Source organism: Sinohyriopsis cumingii, chromosome 6 (assembly GCF_028554795.1).
Source record: "Sinohyriopsis cumingii isolate HCF-2022 chromosome 6, ASM2855479v2, whole genome shotgun sequence".
Classification (NCBI taxonomy): domain Eukaryota; kingdom Metazoa; phylum Mollusca; class Bivalvia; order Unionida; family Unionidae; genus Sinohyriopsis; species Sinohyriopsis cumingii.
The window spans coordinates 67,146,535-67,166,671 of NC_142966.1; the positions used below are offsets into that span (position 1 = coordinate 67,146,535).

General features: G+C 34.4%; 1 protein-coding gene across 1 annotated transcript in view; it reads right to left on the minus strand.

Annotated features, from left to right (window-relative positions):
* LOC149797120 (hemicentin-2-like) overlaps nt 1-20,137 on the minus strand; it is a 287,779-nt gene that overhangs the window by 82,065 nt on the left and 185,577 nt on the right. The window contains exons 18-19 of the mRNA XM_089961792.1: nt 19,052-19,198; nt 8,203-8,343 (exon numbers count right to left, since the gene is read on the minus strand). Of these exons, the coding sequence (XP_089817918.1) occupies nt 8,203-8,343; nt 19,052-19,198 (288 nt within the window). The remainder of the gene's footprint in view (nt 1-8,202; nt 8,344-19,051; nt 19,199-20,137) is intronic.

Genomic DNA, 20,137 nt, shown 5'->3' on the forward strand with positions numbered 1-20,137 from the left:
TTTTTTATTAGACAGTGATAAATAATATATAAACATCTTTTGCTATTAGACAGCAATACACAATATATAGACATCTTTTGTTGGCAATCATGGTATTTTTAGATTCTTTAGGATAGGGCCTGCCAATTTACTGGAATACAAAAATAGAAACACCACCAATAATCTTAACAAAATTACCATGAACCATTTGTTTTTATTATTCACAATTGTTCAAAAATTTCTTTTTTTTAACACTTCAATTTGTGATCTGGTAAAGGGGGTTCTACTGTCATTAAAAATGGACCAATCTTCACTGGTTCTTTAAATTATGATTTGTAGCCCCCAAACCTTCACCCCTCAAAAACAAACAACAAGAAAAGAACAAGTAAGCCAGAAATAAAATCAGGCTTACAAAATTAAAATGGTCCCTATGATTCTAAAAGTACTTACCTCTTTAGCATATCAAAATGACTTGGCAATTAATTAAGCTATTTAAGTTCTACTGATTTGAATTAAACCATTTCCATTAAAAGAAAAATATAATGAATGGTATGTGATAATCTACATCATGTTTAATACCGAGGTACGTTAACAGCAAATAATAACCTACTCCATGTTTAATACTGAGGTACGTTAACAGCAAATAATAACCTACTCCATGTTTAATACCGAGGTACGTTAACAGCAAATAATAACCTACTCCATGTTTAATACCGAGGTACGTTAACAGCAAATAATAACCTAGATAATATTTAATACTGTAACAACTCTATGGTCACAAACTTAAGTAGCAGAAAAGAAACAAAACCAACAAGTTTTGTAAAACTCAACAAACAATTTAATTATTAAAGTGATAAATAAAAAATGTGAGACGAACTTAAAGTATAGCAAAGTGAATCCAAATTTGTCCTTATAAAAGTCTTTGAAATGAAAAGTCCCAAATAATCTCAATACCGGAAATGTACTCTAGTTCTCCAAGAACCATGATGTAGTCAAGATAGCATTGTCCCGAATTCTTTCGAATAATTTATAATAGTTCCAGAATAATATATTGTTAAAAAAATGAACACTTTCTATCACCACTGAACAGTCAAAACATATGTTTTTCCTCTCGCAAAATATCTAAGTAAAACATAAAATATATCGGCAGACTTACATCAGGAACACAAAAAGCAGGAATGATTCCAGAAATGGGAATCAAAGTGAATGCTTAAGTTTCTCCTTATATACACTGTAAACTGCTACTGTATTTTGCAATGGACCCCATATGACAACATACACTATTGATTTACAATGTACTAAGTCACGACATAATATGTTCAAATGACCTCACGCAACCATTGGCAATCCACAGAATTCTTCTTGAAACTTCCATATCCCATCAGTCACTTAGAAACTACACCATTTTAAGCCATATTATTATGATTATTATTACTAATTGTCAACACGTATGTAAAGAACTATTTACAGATCCTACAAGATTTGTGTTTTCAACAGGGTCAAATTATGCACACAATTTATAACAAACAATATTCTAAACAGTTTATGACAATGAATAAAAATTACAATAATTAAATAAAATCATATACCAAAAGTTACAGATTGCAATAAAGATACACATAAAAAATAAACAGGTAAGTTGACACCACATGATATTTACTTCATATTTAATATGCAGGTAAGTAAAATTTGTATGCAGAACTGTTTTTTGTAATTTCGGTTACTTTAATTCTGACATATCACTGTTTGACCCCAAAACTGATGACCTCTTGCATACCCTAGGTATGAACTATCCATGAAGACTGGTCCAGGTCTATGATATGGAACTATTGATAATGTATGGAAACTGTATTTCTTCTTTCATTCTGTGTGTGTGTGTGTTTGTGTGCATGTCTGGATGTATGTACTTTTATGACAAGTATATATTCCAAGTCTGACCAAAATCAAATCAGAAATATAGCTATCAAAGGTGTATCATATGCAGACAAACAGATGTAAGATCAACTGATCAGAACAATAGACCAACCTCATTAATAAACTCATCCAACATCTGAATAATATAAGCATACGTGCCATGTTTAATCAAAATTGGATCAGAAATTAGGCCTCAAGAGGGATAACTCAGTTAATCAGATGCAAGTTTAACTCATCAATGTATTAAGCACATGATATAAACCCATATATCAAGTCTGACTGATTTAAATTGATTTAGAAATAGACTCCAGAGTGTAGGATTGAATATATGTGATGCATGCAACATAATGCACAATACAATGGATGACATACAAGCAAAAATCTTGTCTCACAGAATGAAAGTCGTCACACTCAAGAACGTTGTGTTCCACTGTCAGTGGACAGCTTCAGGGAACATATTCTGGACAAGGTTCACCCCTCTGAAGGTCTGCACAAGTCAGATCCATGTATATATATTCAATACACCACTGTACAGTGCCACTTCATCCAGGCATTTCGTTCTTTATAAGGAATGCCAATCACCACTGTTGTTCTTAATGTTCTACAGCTTTAATTTTGCCAGCTATGAAGAAGGTGCAGATTTTATATATTTTACCCTGACCTTTGACATTCTCACCCCAAAATTCAGTAGACTTCTTCCTTACCTCAAGCTTGGCTGAGGTTTGTCATGTACAACTAAAGTTTTTGTGCATAAACCATTTTTATTCATTCAGTGTCCTTAAACAATAACCTAAAAACAAACTATCCACAATATTCAGAGATGGTCAGTTCAAGTTATTGTGCAGAAACAATTTACCTTCTTTCAGTCAGGTTACAAACCTTGACCTTTGAAGCCTGAAAAACATGGGGTTCTACCTTATCTCAAAGCTAATAACTGTAGATGGTGGAAAAGTTACTGTGCAGACACCATTTTTCTTCTTTCACAGTAACCCTGACCTTTGACCCCAAATCTATATGGTTCCTTCTTGCAATTAGTGCAAACTATCCACAAAGTTTGGTAGCTGCAGATGGCAGACAACTTGAGTTATTGTGCACAAATGAAAATGATGACTGACATGGACAGATGGATGGGCAACAGCATAACAATAAGTTCTGCCTTATTATAGGCATACCAAAATAGATCCAAGGGGATTAAACAACCTGATCTTTATTTGCCTCCTTTCACTACATATGAGTGGTGGTGGGACTCGGGCAGTTCTGGTCATGGCACGGGGACTTTCTCATTCGCATCCTTTGCCTCAGACAGTGAGTGTCAGCAACGCCGGCGTTGGGTTCGCACGGTCGGTGCAGGACCTGGGTGTTGCTCTGGACGGTGCTCTCGCATTGCATCGGCGTGTCGTGAACGTGTGCAAGGCTGCATGTCTTGGGCTGAGACTCATCGGCTCGGTTCACAAATGTCTTCGGTTGATGCCACTAGGGCACTTGTGTGTTCATTGGTGCTTTCAGGACTAGACTGTTGTGGCTCAGTTCTGTCTGGTTCGTCTCGGTGTCTGCCCCGGAGACTTCGAGAAGTTCAAGGCACAGCTGCTCGGGTCGTGCTTGGGGTGCAGCGGTTGGAGCACGCCTCCCCGCTGCTCTGTACCCTGCGCTGGCTGTCCAATCGATCCAGGGTCGGGCACAGAGTTTGTTCTCTGTGCTTCATTTCACTGTCAGACTCTTGTCCGTCGTGCCTATCCAGCCTCACCCGTGTGTGCACACCGGCGGGATGCTTGTGCTCCTCTTCTGGCGGTCGTGTATTCATTGTTCCCACTATGGGGGTGGAGTTCTATGGGCAGCGTTCTTTTGCGTACTGGGGCCCGGCAGCGTGGGGTGGATTGCCCAATTGGGCTCGCTTGTTTCGACAGCAGGAGCAGACTTAGGGACCTAGTGGTGTTTCCTGCCTGGGGTGTTCTTGGCATGTTTTTTTGTTTTTTAATGTTTTTCTAATTTCATGTTGTTTGTTTTTGTAATGGTATTATTGTGTTTCTTGTCTCATAGGTGTTGTCTGGTGTTGTAAAGCGCTTAGAGCTTCTAAAGATTAGGCACTATACAAAGTCTTCATTATTATTTTTATTATATAAAAGCGAGATAACACAATTTGCATTGATAACATCAGGTGGCACTGTTTCTTGTTTTAATGACCACTGTTTATGAACCCTCTTTTAGTCTTCTTGACCCTGTGCTTGGAATTCAATCTGGCTTGCTCATGTATCTTAGACTTAACCTATGCCGCAATCTTTTTAAAATTGTCTGATACTCGCTGATTACAATAACACTGCTATCCAAAGTAATTCATCTTTATGGAAACAAGAGGCCCAAGTGTGCCTGAAATTACTCTCCTGGCTAATATTGGCTAATATTGGCCAATAAATGTAGATCAGCAAATGCTTTCTCTTCATATTTTTTAATGCTGTTGAATGTATATGTATCAAAGCAATGATATCAAGGCTTCTCCATTGTATTTTATCATCATCCATAACTTGATCATACATCAATATCATTCTGTCCAATACTGAAAGGTCTTTATGCCAGGATGCCCTGTGTCAAGTTAGTCAAAATCTGTTTAGCTGGCTTGTATTTACATACATTTAACAAAATGTTTCTGCCTTTCTAGTAACGGTGGCCATATTTAATGGCAATTTAAAGAAGTATAATTTGCATAAATATGAATGGACATTTAAGCAGGATGATCTCTGCAATATTTGGCTAAATCCAGCAGTGCTTTTTTTAAAATGATTTTTTTTTGTTTTAGCAAAAGCAGATATAATTCATGGCCAAATAGCTTCAGTATCACTTGTAAAAATTTTAAATCATTTCTTGCCAGGGTGGTTTCTCACAAATTAAGGCAATTACTTTGGAGCCATTTCTAAGAATTCATTTAAAGCATTTTCCATATTTAGTGGAGACCATATCCTGAGATGCATATCATGGTCACAATGGAAGCTAATCAACATTTTCAATGCTGACAAAAAATATAATACTAACCAAAGCATCAACGTACACAATGCTGACACCCAAAACACAATAAGACATTTCTTCCCGTACGAAATAATTAGGCGGATTCCACCTGGAACTTAAGCAGACTCCAGGCGGAATCTGCCTAAAATGTTAAAAATCTGGTTAATACAAAGGCAGACATGGAAAATTTGAGAAATCAAAGATGAATCCATCTAGAGTCCGTCTATTTCTAAGATGGACTTTTGTCAAATTCCTGCTATAAATACATCTTTAGGCATAATATTGGACTTAGTTGATTTTCCACCCACCATCTAGGTGGAATTAGGAACTTAGTCACTGACATCTATTATATGAAAGGAGGAATCTGGACTTACTTTATTTTCTAACCAACATCTAGCGGAATGAAGAACTTAGTCATTTACATCAGTTAAATAAGGCATAATTAGGACTTGGCTTTTGTGTGTCTGTAAAGTTAAATGACTGAAAATATAGTGATATTTTGTGATTGTAATATCTGTGACTGACAATTCAATAAAAATATCAATAAGATATAATAACATTTATTGTTTCTTTTTACAATTTGAATGATTTTCAGCAACATTTATATTTCCTGTTTCTGATAGCTGTAATTTTATTGTTTATTTTGGGCACAATTTATAACTTCTTTTCACAGCTTTCCATGTTAAATTTCTTGTTCAAATTTGTTGTTGTTGTATTTTTGTTTAACTTCAATTGGATTTAACTGCCCTAGAACAAGTTTTCATCTTGTTTTCTGTTTTAAAACATAATTTCGCTTTTCTCCTGACCTGAATTTCCTCGATATGGACCCATTTTTTAATATCGTCTCCAAAACTTTTCTTTAAATAATGCTCCATCCGGTCCCATTCCACAACGAGCTTTCAAATAAGTATTTGTTCCATTTATTGTTGAACAGATGATTGTTATATAAAGCTTTCTGATTGGTCAAAAAAATTTAATTGACCAATGAATCGTCGCGTAACAGAAACTGATGGGAAAGAGCATGTTTGCTAAACATGGCGATTCTAATTTTCGAGCGGGACGAGAGATTGAATAACCATTTGAAAAATGTGCGGCAATGAAAATACCCTGAACGCAAATTTGATGGGAACATAATTGATGAATCTGTATGAAAAATGAACGCCAGGACAAGCATTTTGTGCCATAAAGAGCTTTACAGTTGCGGCTAACGTATTAAATAAGACAAGGAATTGAATCAGGAATCAGGATGATTTCGAAGTTATACAACTCCAAACTGATTAACTTTAAGGAGGGACAACGTGTAGATCACTGGTGGGAATTGTTACCAGATATCCATGTCTATCAAAGATAGTCATATCTTTGCGGAATTTTCTTGGCTGAAAAGTAGAATCTACTTTCAATCTCGTGAGGCATTATTGTGTATATTATCAAAATATTCTTGGTGTGTTGGAATTCAGTGTAAAATAAGAGTAATTATATCATGATAAACGTTTGTCATGGCTGCTTATGGAACAAGGACTAATTCGAGAGACCACAACAGCATCATAGTTTGTGCAATCAAAAATCCAGTGTACAGTACAAGTGACATAAGGCAGGCTCCTAGCTTTTCTTCTTCTCATAATCAAATTGTCTCAAATGGATGCTTTTCTGTAATTTTGCATTATTTTCACGGCTGAATTTTTCAATGCAGATTAATATTTTATATATGTTTATGTGTTCACCGAAGCCTGTGCATATGTTCCAGACTTGATACTTGGATTTTAAAAACCACTTAATTATTTAGTGTCAGATACTTCATATCATGTTGTATATACAGTATATGTTGTACATCACAGAAGGCCTCAAGGTAGATTAGTTCTGTAACTAACTGAATTACCTTCTCTAAATAAAGTCATATATTATTATTATTATTATTTTTATTTTTATTTTTATTAACTCCCATTTCTCTTGCCTTGGATGTCATATAATTACAACATCAGTATAATTGTTTTCATGCACACTTAAATATCACCTTGGTTAATAAAGTCCTGTTTAATTCATATCCATTATTTCTTTGAAACCTGCTGAAATGTCTGAAACACTAAAAAAACTTCAGTAAAATACTATATAATGATCAAACTTTTAGTGAAATCTTACAAAAGTTTTAGTCAATTTTTTTTTGAAACCTCACACATATTTCAAAGAAATTTGAGTGAGACCTCAACATAATTTCAAAGAAAGGTTTGGTCAAAATATTTGTGAAATCTCACCATACTTTAAAGTGAAATGAAAAATACTTAAGTGATGCCATGTTGGATTAGATTTTGTATGCAAGAAAGAAAATGGCATTGCCGCTTAGGACAAGAAAAACCTAAATCTTATTTGATAATGTCTGTCAAAATAAAATGATCCATTTTAAAAATTACTGTGAATATTTATCATTGATTCCCAATAATGCCTAAAAATCATTAGGCAGTTTAATAGAAATCTGAAGTATATTTTTTATGGTTTAGGCAGAAAGTGCTTAAAAAATCTGTCTGAAATCCGCCTTGACATTTTCATTATTGGATTGGGTTTCTGCAGGTATTTCCATCTAATTAGGCAAAAGTAAAGATTCCGCCCAGTAACAGTAATTTGCGTATTTCAAGCTATATTCCACCCTGAACCTGCCTAAAAGTGACAATAAGGGGAATCTAGGCTAAATGAGCGGAATAAACAGATTCCGCCTAGTAGACGGAATAAACAAATTCCACCTAGTAGGCGGAATAAACTAATTCCGTCTAGTAGGCAGAATAAACAAATTCCGCCTAGTAATAGATGGACTAATTTGCATATTTCGGGCTGTATTCCGCCCTGAATCCACCCTGAACCCACCTAAAATTTATAATAAGTGGAATCTAGGCTTTAAGTGAAATCCGCTTTAAAATTCCACCTGGAATCTGGTTAAAGTCAGGGCGGAAGTTTTCGTACAGGTTGCCTATATATCCAGTTCAAAGTTATATTTCATGTTGTCCAGGATAACAAACACTGTTCGTGACCATCAGAATATGTGATGTTACCCAAGATAACAACCATTCATGACATTTTTTTCAAGATGGTCCCTGTGTCAGTCCTATTGTGTGCCTGAGTGGAACCATTTTCATTTATCACTAAACAGGCCCTTTGATGAATGTGTATAAAGTTTCCTGGGACTGTTAGCAATAACAAATGTTGTAATAGACAGGTGGTTGTCACATGACACACAAAATGCCATCCCATAAGCTCTTCTTATCTAGTATCCTTACAGCTTTAAAAAAAACAATCCATGTAAGTAAAGTCACAAATCTGACTTACTGAGCACTTTCACTTTAATGCTTTGATATTCCCATGAAAAAGTCTTGTCATACTTGGCATGGAACTCATAGATCATCTCATCCGTTTTGCTGACATTAAAGATAATCAATCCCGCACTCGTGATGGCATACTTGTTCCCATCTACAATCATAGAGAAAAGGTAGTGAATACTAAAATTATATTGTGTGGTCTCGATTTTACCAAGTGTATCGACCAACTTAAAATTTATAAATCAATAAATGTAGCTGGACAATATTTAAAACAAATTTAAGTTTGATAAAACAAATGTAACAAGTCTAATCTCAGCATCAATATATAGCAATGACAGTTTTCAGCAATTTTCCAGCTTTCTACTGAATCCCCATAAAGATTATATTGTTTCAAATGATTAATGAAAATGTTTCTTAAATAAATACTGTTCAAACAAACCAAAGTTAATATGTCGATAAAACAGAGACTTTACTGAAGCTTATATTCTTCATAATCCACATGACCTTGACATCAACTCTAATGCTTATTACGACTCTATCATCTTAAAATAGGTAACAGAAAAGAGTGAGAAGCAACAAGCTTGGTAAAAAAAAAACAATTGACTTCCCTAGAATAGAAACTGAAAAAGTAAAAAAAAATTATAATATTGTGAATGAAATCCCAAATAATCCTAAAATTAATAACACAAGCCTAAAAACATACAGTTCTAAATAAACTTTAGCTATTTCAAATGATTTCCAATGCTGAAGGTGTTGAAGTGCCTGTATTGGCATGCAGTGTCTAATGTACTAATGTGCCAATGGCTTGAATTTTAATGATGTGCCAAGTCTTGTTTTGAATCACATTAATATAATCCAATGTTTCCTAGTCTGAATTCACTATAATTCCCAATTAATGTCTCTTTCCAAGAATATTACTAAAGCATGCATATTTGTATTTCCAGAGAAGAAAAATTTGATTTAAATAATTTCAGCCCAAATCAATCACTGAGCATAACAATTATTCTGCCACAAAATATTATCACATGAACGGATAATTTCTAGATTAACAAGATTATAAAAAAACCAAGATACAAAAGAATAACCAGTATGTAGGACAAAAGTTTACTTCCAGAACAATCCAAGTTATATAATTTAACAAGGCCTGTTACTAAAATTATAATATAGAATGCAGTAAACATCAAGTAGTCCCCACAGTTCGTGGGGTAATTTCAAATGTTCTTGACTAAGATGAAGATAAACATGTCATTTACAAACCAAAATCAATGATTCTGGTCAGGTAGAAAATGAACTTGATTTTGCACAATGTCAGCTAATCAAAATATTGCAAGGAACCTACATGCTAAACAAGACAGACATTACTGTATGACATTTTTCATATTTTTTGTAGACAAGACAGGTATTACAGCCTAGAAAAGTATGAACTGATTCAGCTGAAATGGGAAGGCAGGGCTAAGAATTCTACTTGCCTACTCATATTTACAAGTAACACATGAGCAAAAGTAACTTTTTCAAGATGCTGACTGACCAGAAGACAGCCACTTTAAACCAATAATGAAATAAAAGGAAAACAAAACAAAATGTTTTCTCTTATCAACAGCATTTTTTTTATGAAGCTGTCTCTAGCAACACATCATACCTTACATGTGATCTCATCTTTAGTGATCTACAATAACAATATATAATGGGAGTTGACAAGAAAACTTTAAAATATTCCAGTTTAGACCTTGTCCTGCAGATTTTATTTTTTATTACACTGTATGGCTCATATATGAGCATACATGTATATGGTAATGATCAGAAATTACATCTGTTGTTGTGTGCTTACAAGAGTATAACTATGAAACAAGTCTGTGTGCTTACAAGAGTATAACTATGAAACACATCTGTGTGCTTACAAGAGTATAACTATGAAACAAGTCTGTGTGCTTACAAGAGTATAACTATGAAATACATCTGTTTGCTTACAAGAGTATAACTATGAAACACATCTGTGTGCTTACAAGAGTATAACTATGAAACAAGTCTGTGTGCTTATGAGAGTATCCATCTGAAACAAGTCTGTGTGTTTACAAGAGTATCCATATGAAACAAGTCTGTGTGTTTACAAGAGTATCCATATGAAACACGTCTGTGTTTACAAGAGTATCCATCTGAAACAAGTCTGTGCTCACAAGAGTATCCATTTCAAACAAGTCTGTGTGCTTACAAGAGTATCCATATAAAACAAGTTTGTGTGCTTACAAGAGTATCCATCTGAAACAAGTCTGTCTGCTTACAAGAGTATCCATCTGAAACAAGTCTGTGTGCTTACAAGAGTATCCATATGAAACAAGTCTATAATCCAGTTACGTGTTATCTAGCATTAAAACTTAATCATTTTGTGCCATTTAGTGCACATTATCTTTTGCACATAGGCATTACATATACAGTAATATGGGATCATTTCTCACACCTTGAGCAGGAATGTTTCCAAATCTGCCTCCTGGTTACACAACTTTGCATTTAGTGCACTTCATTTAGAATTTACATGAAAGTACTAGAAAATATGGATTAGTTTTTGCAAGTGGCTATTTCCATCAGATGCAATAAGTGATTTATTTTCCATATATTTGCATAGAGATATAGTTGGTGGATGCCACTTATAAAAGACTGAATAGCAGGCATGTTGGACACTGGAGATAGGAGAAAAAGAAAGAAAAACAGTAAAAAATACAAGCAGAAAAAATAAAATTCTATAAAATAAAAAGACAATATAAGTTTTCAAAACATAAGCGATGTTTAACTGGCATGACTTGCTAATTTCATAATCTAAAAAATGAGGAGTCCACTGTGCTATTTTGACAATAATGTCACAAACATCCTTTATGTATTCCAATGCATTTTTAATATTAGTTAAGAGGCAAAAATAAGACATATAAAGAGATACAGCTTGTTTTCCTGAAAACCATGCCAAACTATTTATGTACGTCAATTAGAAGAGGTAATACAAAACAAAATGGACATATTGGACTTTTTTTGTGCACTTGTACAAAATCATGGTCAACAACCAACCCCAAGATAATGTAATCAAGCTGGTGTTTCATGTACTTAAAAAAAAATGCAAAAAAAATCACAATCACTTACCCTAGTAACATAAATAAATAGAAATTCTTGTATGGAAAATACTAAACATGCAATCCGCACAACTTCAATTTTGCCAAACAATCCTCATCCTTTATCAACCATTTTTTGAGAAAATGCTTCGGAAGGCCACATTTCAATGCATGCAGTGGCATTAGTTCTGAAGAGTCATTTTAACTACTTAAAATTAAAGGTGAAGATATCTACATATATCATATTCAATATTTTTCAAGGCCACAATGTGAATGGTTCAAAATTTAAGAGGTTACAAACTTAAAACAAAAGGTCATATTTTCACAGAGTGCCATGTCATCACCTCAATTTGAAAGGGACTAAAATGAAAATGTACACAACTTTTACAATTTTAAAGCTACATGGGCAATTTTTTTTTTTAGCATTATCCAAAAACAACTACCTGCCTTCCAGCAGAGGTAGAATTTAAGATGTAAAGAATTAAAAAACAATAAACTGACATACATGTAAAATAGATGTAACTACACGTATTAATCCTTAGACATGAGTGAAAAGACAAAATTTAGCCTTTATTTCAACACAGGCAAAAACAAAGTATAAAAGTTTTAAAAAACATGGAAAGAAAATAATTAAACGAAGAAACAAAACCTAACAATACTGAAACACATTTCGTATTTATTACATCATAACTCTTTTAAAGATCCATAATGTTCGGGGCACACTACACTCTTCCAACACTAGACACTGATCAGACATGAAACCCCTACTTGAAACAATATAAGAGACATCTATTTCTGCAATATCATCAATCAAAGGCCACTTTTGTTTTCTCCATAACCTTCATTAAAGCTTTTTCTTATTGCAGAGATGACCTGACCCAAGTAAAATTTGTTGTCATAAAACACAGCAACAGATCGACCTTGATTAACAAAGTGAAAAATACTATCTTCATCATCATCATCAAGGTTTTCGAAACTGTCATGTGGCGCTGAACAATATTCATCCAATCTGCCTTTTACAAGGCTGTTCATCATTTTTGTCTTTGCCTCCAAAATGTGCTCTTAACTCATTAGCCCTTGGTGCCACGCTTGTGCATCAGGAGATAATACCTTACTTCCGAGCTCTGATGTGTCAAGGTCATTAAGATACACCAAAATGGGTGGCATTACAGGAAAGTAGACAGATGTAGTTCTACAAGAATAATAAATAATCTGGGCTTTCTACTTGCATTACAAAATACAGAGGGAAAAACGTATTTTGTGACACCCCAATTTTATTTACACCGAATATTCGCCCATCGTCAGAATCAGATTTTGTGACCAGATTTTAGACTTTTTGGCCACAGTTCTAAAGTAGACCAGTCTGAACTGTACACAGACAGACGAACCTTTGCAAAAGAACTCCAACTTTTACCCTTCTGCACATGCGCAAGCAACATAGCCAATGAAAAATGACATTTCTAACACTACTAGGCATCAGACTGCAAACTTTTGGGTATGTATTCAGAAGCAGCCCCCAAAACGTCTTTCCTACTCATATATTTCAGGCGAAAATGAAAATAATGACCTGGGGTTCACGAATTAATATGTTGACAATCTCTTCTTAAGACTGATTTATAGTTAAATGTTTCATTCCAGGAATAACTATGATGGTGAATATCTGCTTTAACTGCCAAAACCATACTGGTGTGTGTGTGTGTGTGATTTGGATTTGTAACGTAGCTTTAACAAATTTTCAGTCATATCGCTAAAATGTCTGCAGTATGACAGTTTATAGTGATGTCTAGCACTGGGGTATCATGCTGCAGACATGTAGCATAATGTCCCAACCAGTCACATTATCCTGACACCAGGCCGACCAGTCCTAACACTAACCTCTTAATGTCGAACGAAAAGCGAGGCAGCTGTTATTTCCATTTTATTAAGTCTTTGGTATGACTCGACCGGGGATTGAACCCACGACCTCCCGCATCCGAGGCAGATGCTCTAACCACTAGGCCACTGGAGTGGTCCATATTGGAGGAGGTAGCTAAGAGTCTATTAACAATGAATAAATTCATATAGGGACGACCATATTTGGATATCTCTGCAAAAATAACTGGGTTGGGTGTCTTTGCTTCCTTGGCTTCTTTCTCCTCTTTAATCCTTTCATTTTCAAACGTTTTTTTCCCATAACTTTAAGCTGCTGATGACAATCTTTTCTCGTTTCATATGGTGTTGTCTTTAGGCCTGAGGAATTTTTTACACCAGTTTCATGATTTTTACAGCACCAACTGCACTTTTAGTGTTTAGCCAGCCAATGGTTACTATTCAATTTCAACATTTGAACAGTAGAATGGTGATGGAGAGAAGAATGGCACCTTTTTCTGATGTCCAAGTCCAGATCACTGAAAGCACTGACAATGGTAATTTTTTTCTTCTGGGAGATCTTTTCCAAAACAAACATTAGGCAAAACGTCAGAGACCTGGTTTTTTTTGGCAACTTTCACTGTCTTCCATAAAAATATCATCTGAACGGAAAGTAATAGTCAAGAGCTTCTTGAAAAACTCATCTTGGGTATCAAACTCTTTTCCAAAAGGATAAAAGATCACAACTAAACATTTGTGTAGGATAAACAGAAAATGTATCCAAATGATTAACCATCTTCTGAACAAACTTAAAAAATACTGGTATTTTTCCTTGCTGTTTACAAGCTTCCAGTATGAGCCAGTTACTTTAATAAAAAAACAAACAGCCTGCAAAATATTTAACAAGGCTGGGTATTGTAAATCAGCTTCAAGGCTCTCAATTTTCAAATTTTTGTGGGTTAAAAAAACTCCTTCAAAAAGCTTCAAAATACTATCCTTGTGAAAACAGCTGCTGCTCCTTGAAGAATTTTTTTTTAAATCTGTTGCTCCTGTAACTGTGAATCCAACTACTGGGGACTCCCTACCTCTTCCAGAAACACAAGCCATTTTTGGCAAAGACCAATCTTGTCATCTCCCCTAAGTCCTAGGAGATCACAGGCTAGGCAAATTATTCTTGTGGAAGCGCTCTCTGATGTAGAATTTAATCATGATGATGGGGTCTTATTTCTTTTTTTGAGACAACAGCTTCTCAAGCCTTTAAAGTGGTTTCACACTGACGATTGACGCCAAGTAAAAATGAGCATTGCAATAAAGATGTTGCAAGCAAGACTCAGTCCCATTTATCTGCCTTCGATCTTAATAAAGTTTCTGTCATAATGATTTAATTACAACTGCCCTATCACTCTTTGCTGAAGTTAGTTTTTCCATCAAGTTCTTAAAAAGCTGATTACAGTCCTATGATGATTGTCATGAGAATTTATATCAAAAATTTCATGCAGAAGATCTACACTAACATCTACTCTCTTGGCATCCTCTGAAGCAACAATGCAAAATCCAAGAATTTACATGCATTATCTCAGCAGCCTCATATTTACTGATGTAATGTGCCTCATCTAAAATGTTTAAAACAGATTGGGTGTAGGGTAGGTCCTTTAAACTAACAGGACTATGAAAAGATGGGAAGAAACAACACTGATTTACTTTATAGCATTTGTTTGTGCAATGTCAGCAGTTTCTTCTAACAAAATGACAGTCTTGCAAACATCATGGTTCCCACGCTTTTCTAAATATAAATTTCCAGCTCTTTTCCATGTTTTTTCCAGGATAAAATTCATTTTTTCAAAGTTAACATATGACCATTACTGAATGGAATTAAAGAACATTTTTGATTATAAAACATGCATTTTCCAAATCTGAAGAGGTTTCTCTTTCAAGACTCTCCAAAACTTATATGTCAGAAAAGATAATCATGTACAAAACCATAAAATGAGTCACACAAAACAAATTTGACTATATTCCTATAAATTGGCATTTAAAGCCATTTCAATGTACAGAATACAAATTCTAACTTTACTTTTCTGACCTGCATTATGTTGCTCAATGGAAACAACATAATCAGCATAAATTATTTTGTTTCCTTTCAAACCTTTAATTCTAAAGAATTCTAGAGCAATATATGTGCATGTTATACAAAGTAAACATTTCAACCGCCAATAAATGCGAAGTATTAGAACCTTACCTTGTAACGAAAAAAGTTTAACCCTGAATTTGTGTGCCAAACAAGATTTTTCAACCAACCTAAACTCTTTAAGACGATTTGTTTAAATACTCCATCATTTAAAGACATTTACAAAAGGGATGATTTAAATTTTGACAAAAGACCTTCACAAATTATATATTGTTGCTTAAACAAGGGCTGAATTTTCTGTGAAATCAACTTGTCTTCTTGTAGTTCAATAAACCAGTCCCCAAATCTATATTAATACATGGGCTCTTATCATTTCTTTATATATATAATAAAAGGTACAAAAATTTCCCATTTCTCCTGCAATCCATTTAAGATCTGAAACCAATGCTTCAAGCTACAAGTCATTGCAATAATAATTTTGCCACAAAGATCAGCTCAGAGATTCTACATTTTTCTAATCAGGGTCTTCTCTGAATATTCCAACCCAATTTTCACAGTTGGACATTTAGGATGGAGCAATTACATTTAAAAAAATTGGTATCTGCCACCACCATAAGATAGCTTGCCAGTGGGCCTAACAAATTTAAACTATGTTATATTGACTTATACCTGCATGAAATCAATAGGAAAATTATTTCTTTTTTCAAAAATGTCAAGTATTATAATCGTTGTCTTTAATCCACTGACAGACTAGTTTGCTAGTCATCTGTTAAGCAGCTATGCTTTAATGCCACCATGTTGGCCTTTTGTGATGCTAGACTGGTTTTCATACCTTCCATAAAAATAAGAAAATATGGAAATTGAGCTGTGAAACAAAAAGTCTACTAGATGAATCCAATTCACTAAGCCCTTGGATTGTCTCAACAAATATATTTATGGCAAGCACCTAAATGATCGATACTGCAACCTCCTAATATTCTGGTTAGAACTCAATAAATCTGACTTACTATCGGTTCAGTTACAACTCAATTACATAATTGTTTCGGGCATCAAGTTGTGGAGACAATTTACCGGGGTTTTCCTGACTTTCATCAATATTGCAAAATTCAAGGACTTTTCTTGGTCAGGAAAAAAGTTACCATTTCTCCAGACTTTTTCCCAATTTCCCAGTAGCGTGGAACCCTGGAACATCATCTGTAAACTCATTTTAATGTTCTGTGTTCGTGTTAATGCTTCAATCATTATTATCACATGACCTTTCAAGCTCTTTTTTTAAGACTGTCAGCTTTTTCTTTTATATCAGTATCTGTATTGCTTAAATGTGTGTTTCTCTTCTCTACTTTTTTCCCAGATATTTTCAATTTCCTTTTATTTTTTGAGAGAGAGAGAATGCATTCCATCCTTAAGTTGTTTGATTTTAGTGTCTTTGTTATAATTGTCTTTGAGAACCTGGTCAACTTTAGCAGAAAGCCATTGGTGACTTCAGTGAAGGTCTTTTTTGTCTTTAAGTGTTTGACAAAAATATTAGCGTGCTTAAGATCAGATCCCACTGCATGCTCTTTTTCCTTGATCTTTGCCATGTCTTTCTACAAAGCAGTGATATGACACTCATAAAGCGAATGTTTTTGTTCAAGGCAGCAAATTTTTCTTGTGTAAGTTGATTGATAGTTTGATTTTGGCTATCATCAGTGTATAATGATCAATTTTTTTCTGATGGAATGGGCAAGGCTCTGGTTTTGCAGGCAGTTGTGCAGAGGAACTGACCCAAGTAGATTCCGGTTCAATAGTAGATTTAGGACTGAAGTTGTGAAGGGAAAATCTTTCATATTACAGAGAAAAATGAACAATCTGTTTTTCAGTGTGGTTTTGTCTTTAAAATATTGACATGTGCAAAAAAGGTTGCATTTACAAATTCTTTTTCAATTTAGCTTTAAATTGGATAGTCTCATATTTATGCTATTTACACTGTTAAAACCGGCTTTCAGTGATGATATAGTCTCATATTTATGTTATTTATACTGTTGAAACCGGCTTTCAACTCTCAATTGGTTGGTATATAATACATGGATGTAGCTTTGATAGGTATGGAGCACTGTCCAACGCAAAAACGGGCACTATTTTTTTCTAACCAATAAAATACTAGCCACAGGAAAATAGTTTTCCTTAACATGTATTTAACAAACATTAACCACAAAATTCATAATTAACAAAGATAAACAAAAACTATACCATTTAGAAGAAAACATTTTAATGTCAAGTTTTTATTAATATGACAGAAATTAAATTCACAGTGAGATAAAGAAAAGTATCAAAAATCGGGTTCTTCCATGTTTAGCCAGTTTAACAGAGGAGTTTGGATGAAAAATATCCATCAATGTCCAACTCTTAGCCATAGCTGTTGGTTGAAGAGTTGTATTTAAAAAACATTGAACATTTGTGATAAAGTTAGAAAATTATTGTAGAGCAGGAAAAGGAATTACACATACAGGGTATAGAGCAGAGGTGGGAAAACTTTCCAGTGCAAGTGCCGCATACACAAATTTACACCTTGTCGCGGGCCGCATAGTTCATTAAGTAAAAAAATTAATATTTGAAATAGCAAAAACAAAGGTTTTTCTAAATAACATCTAATTCATTTTCAGTTGTTAATATGTTGTTAGTATTTGAAAACTTAAACTTAAACTTCAAAAGAAGCACATTTATTTGATAAACAGAGTAACATAAACAGAGTCAGTGTCAATGATGACTTGTTCCTAGGCCGCATGAAAACCCTTGGCGGGCCGCATGTGGTCCATGGGCCATAGTTTGTCCACTCCTGGTATAGAGTATGAAAAGAAATTAGAAACTTGTACCGTGTGTAGAGCACAAAAAGGCACTAGAAAAAGTGTTGAGCATGGAAAGGCATTAAAAATAGTGTAGAACATGAAAAGGCATTTAAACAGTGTGCAGAGCACACAAAATCACTAAAAACAGAGGTGATCATGAAAGGCATTAAAACAGTATGTAGAGCATGTAAAGTCATTAAAAACAGAGTTAAGCATAAAAAAGCATTAAAACTGTAAAGCATGAAAAGTCATTAAAAACAGTGAAGCATGAAAAGGCATTAAAAACAGTGTGTACAGTCACTAGAAACATATCGCAAGTGACTAGATGAAACTTTTGCAACCCCAGTAGGACTATATAGAATACATCATAATTACCCCAGCAGGACTAAATAGAATACATCAGAATTACAACCCCAGGAGGACTAAATAGAATACATCATAATTACCCCAGCATGACTAAATAGAATACATTAGAATTACAACCCCAGTAGGACTAAATAGAATACATAATTACAACCCCAGCAGGACTATATAAAATACATCATAATTACAACCTCAGTAGGACTAAACAGAATACATCATAATTACAACCCCAGTAGGACTATATAGAATACATCATAATTACAACCCCAGTAGGACTAAATAGAAAACATCATAATCACAACCCCAGTAGGACTATACAGAATACATCATAATTACAACCCCAGTAGGACTATATAGAATACATCATAATTACAACCCCAGTAGGACTACATAGAATACATCATAATTACAACCCCAGTAGGACTATATAGAATGTATCAAAATTACAAGCAATTTGAACACAAATAAGCTTTTATTAAACAATTTGTGAAGGAGATAGGGATGGATGTATACAAGGATACAGAGACAATCTTGCAAAAAATGAGACAGGACATAATTATCATTGCAAAGAAAGCAAAAGCAAGTGGAAGCTAGAATTACCTGTTTGAATTTGGAATGCCTGACTGCTCGTCTTCCAGTATGTAGTCAGATTTATACCTCCAGCTGAAGCTGAGCATGACAGTGTTGCTTGATTATTACCACTGATGATCTTTTGCTCCAACGGACAGTTAGAAAAGGTGATACCCCCTGTCAAACAAAAAAAGTAGACTTTGCTGTCTTGTTGAAATTTAAATGTAGCTTATTTGAACATCTTCAATGGTAAAGGCCAGAAATATTGTAATTCAGGATAAGCCATACAAAAAACTAACAAACATAATAAACTAAAATGTACACATTACTGTCACCAAATACAAAAAAAAAAACTCCTTGCCAATGCAGTTCAAAGTTATGAAATTTATTGGCCAGTGTAACAAACACCGATCATGAAAAACTGAATACATGCCGTTTCCCAGTATATAATGAGCATACTCATAAATACCATCAGAATACATGCTGCTACCAAGGATAAAACAAATATTGATAAATATCAGAACCAGTGCTGTTGCCCAAGATAACATATTCCGATTATGGCCATCAGCAACATGTGCTGTAGTACACAATAACAATGTTCATAATCAACAAAACACATGGTGCTGTCTGGTATAATGAGCACTGATTAACATACATCACTATAATATATGCATCCATTCTAGATGAGCAGTGATAACAAGATTCAAGACAGTCGTCGAAGAAGCCATACTGGGTGTAGGATTAGCAATATTTTCATTAAGAACCAATTTGGCACCATAAGAAGTCTATTAGTAAAACAACATGTTTCTATAGCCATTCGATTTTGGAGAAGTGTGGATTATATTTTCAAGATGGCCACTATGGTATCAAAACTGAGGATCAGTCTGCATTATTTTCATATTGGACCAACTAGATACCATAAGATTTCTTACATGAAAACCCAATAACAAGATGTTCAAAATGGCCATAATGTCAAAATTACCTTCTATTGCAGAGTAGCAATAAAAACATTTTCAAGATGGCATCCACACTAGCAATACTGGCCATCATTTTTGTATGCAGGACCAATGCAGCATTATAAGAAATCAGCTTGTATAAAGTCCCAATTGATCTGTT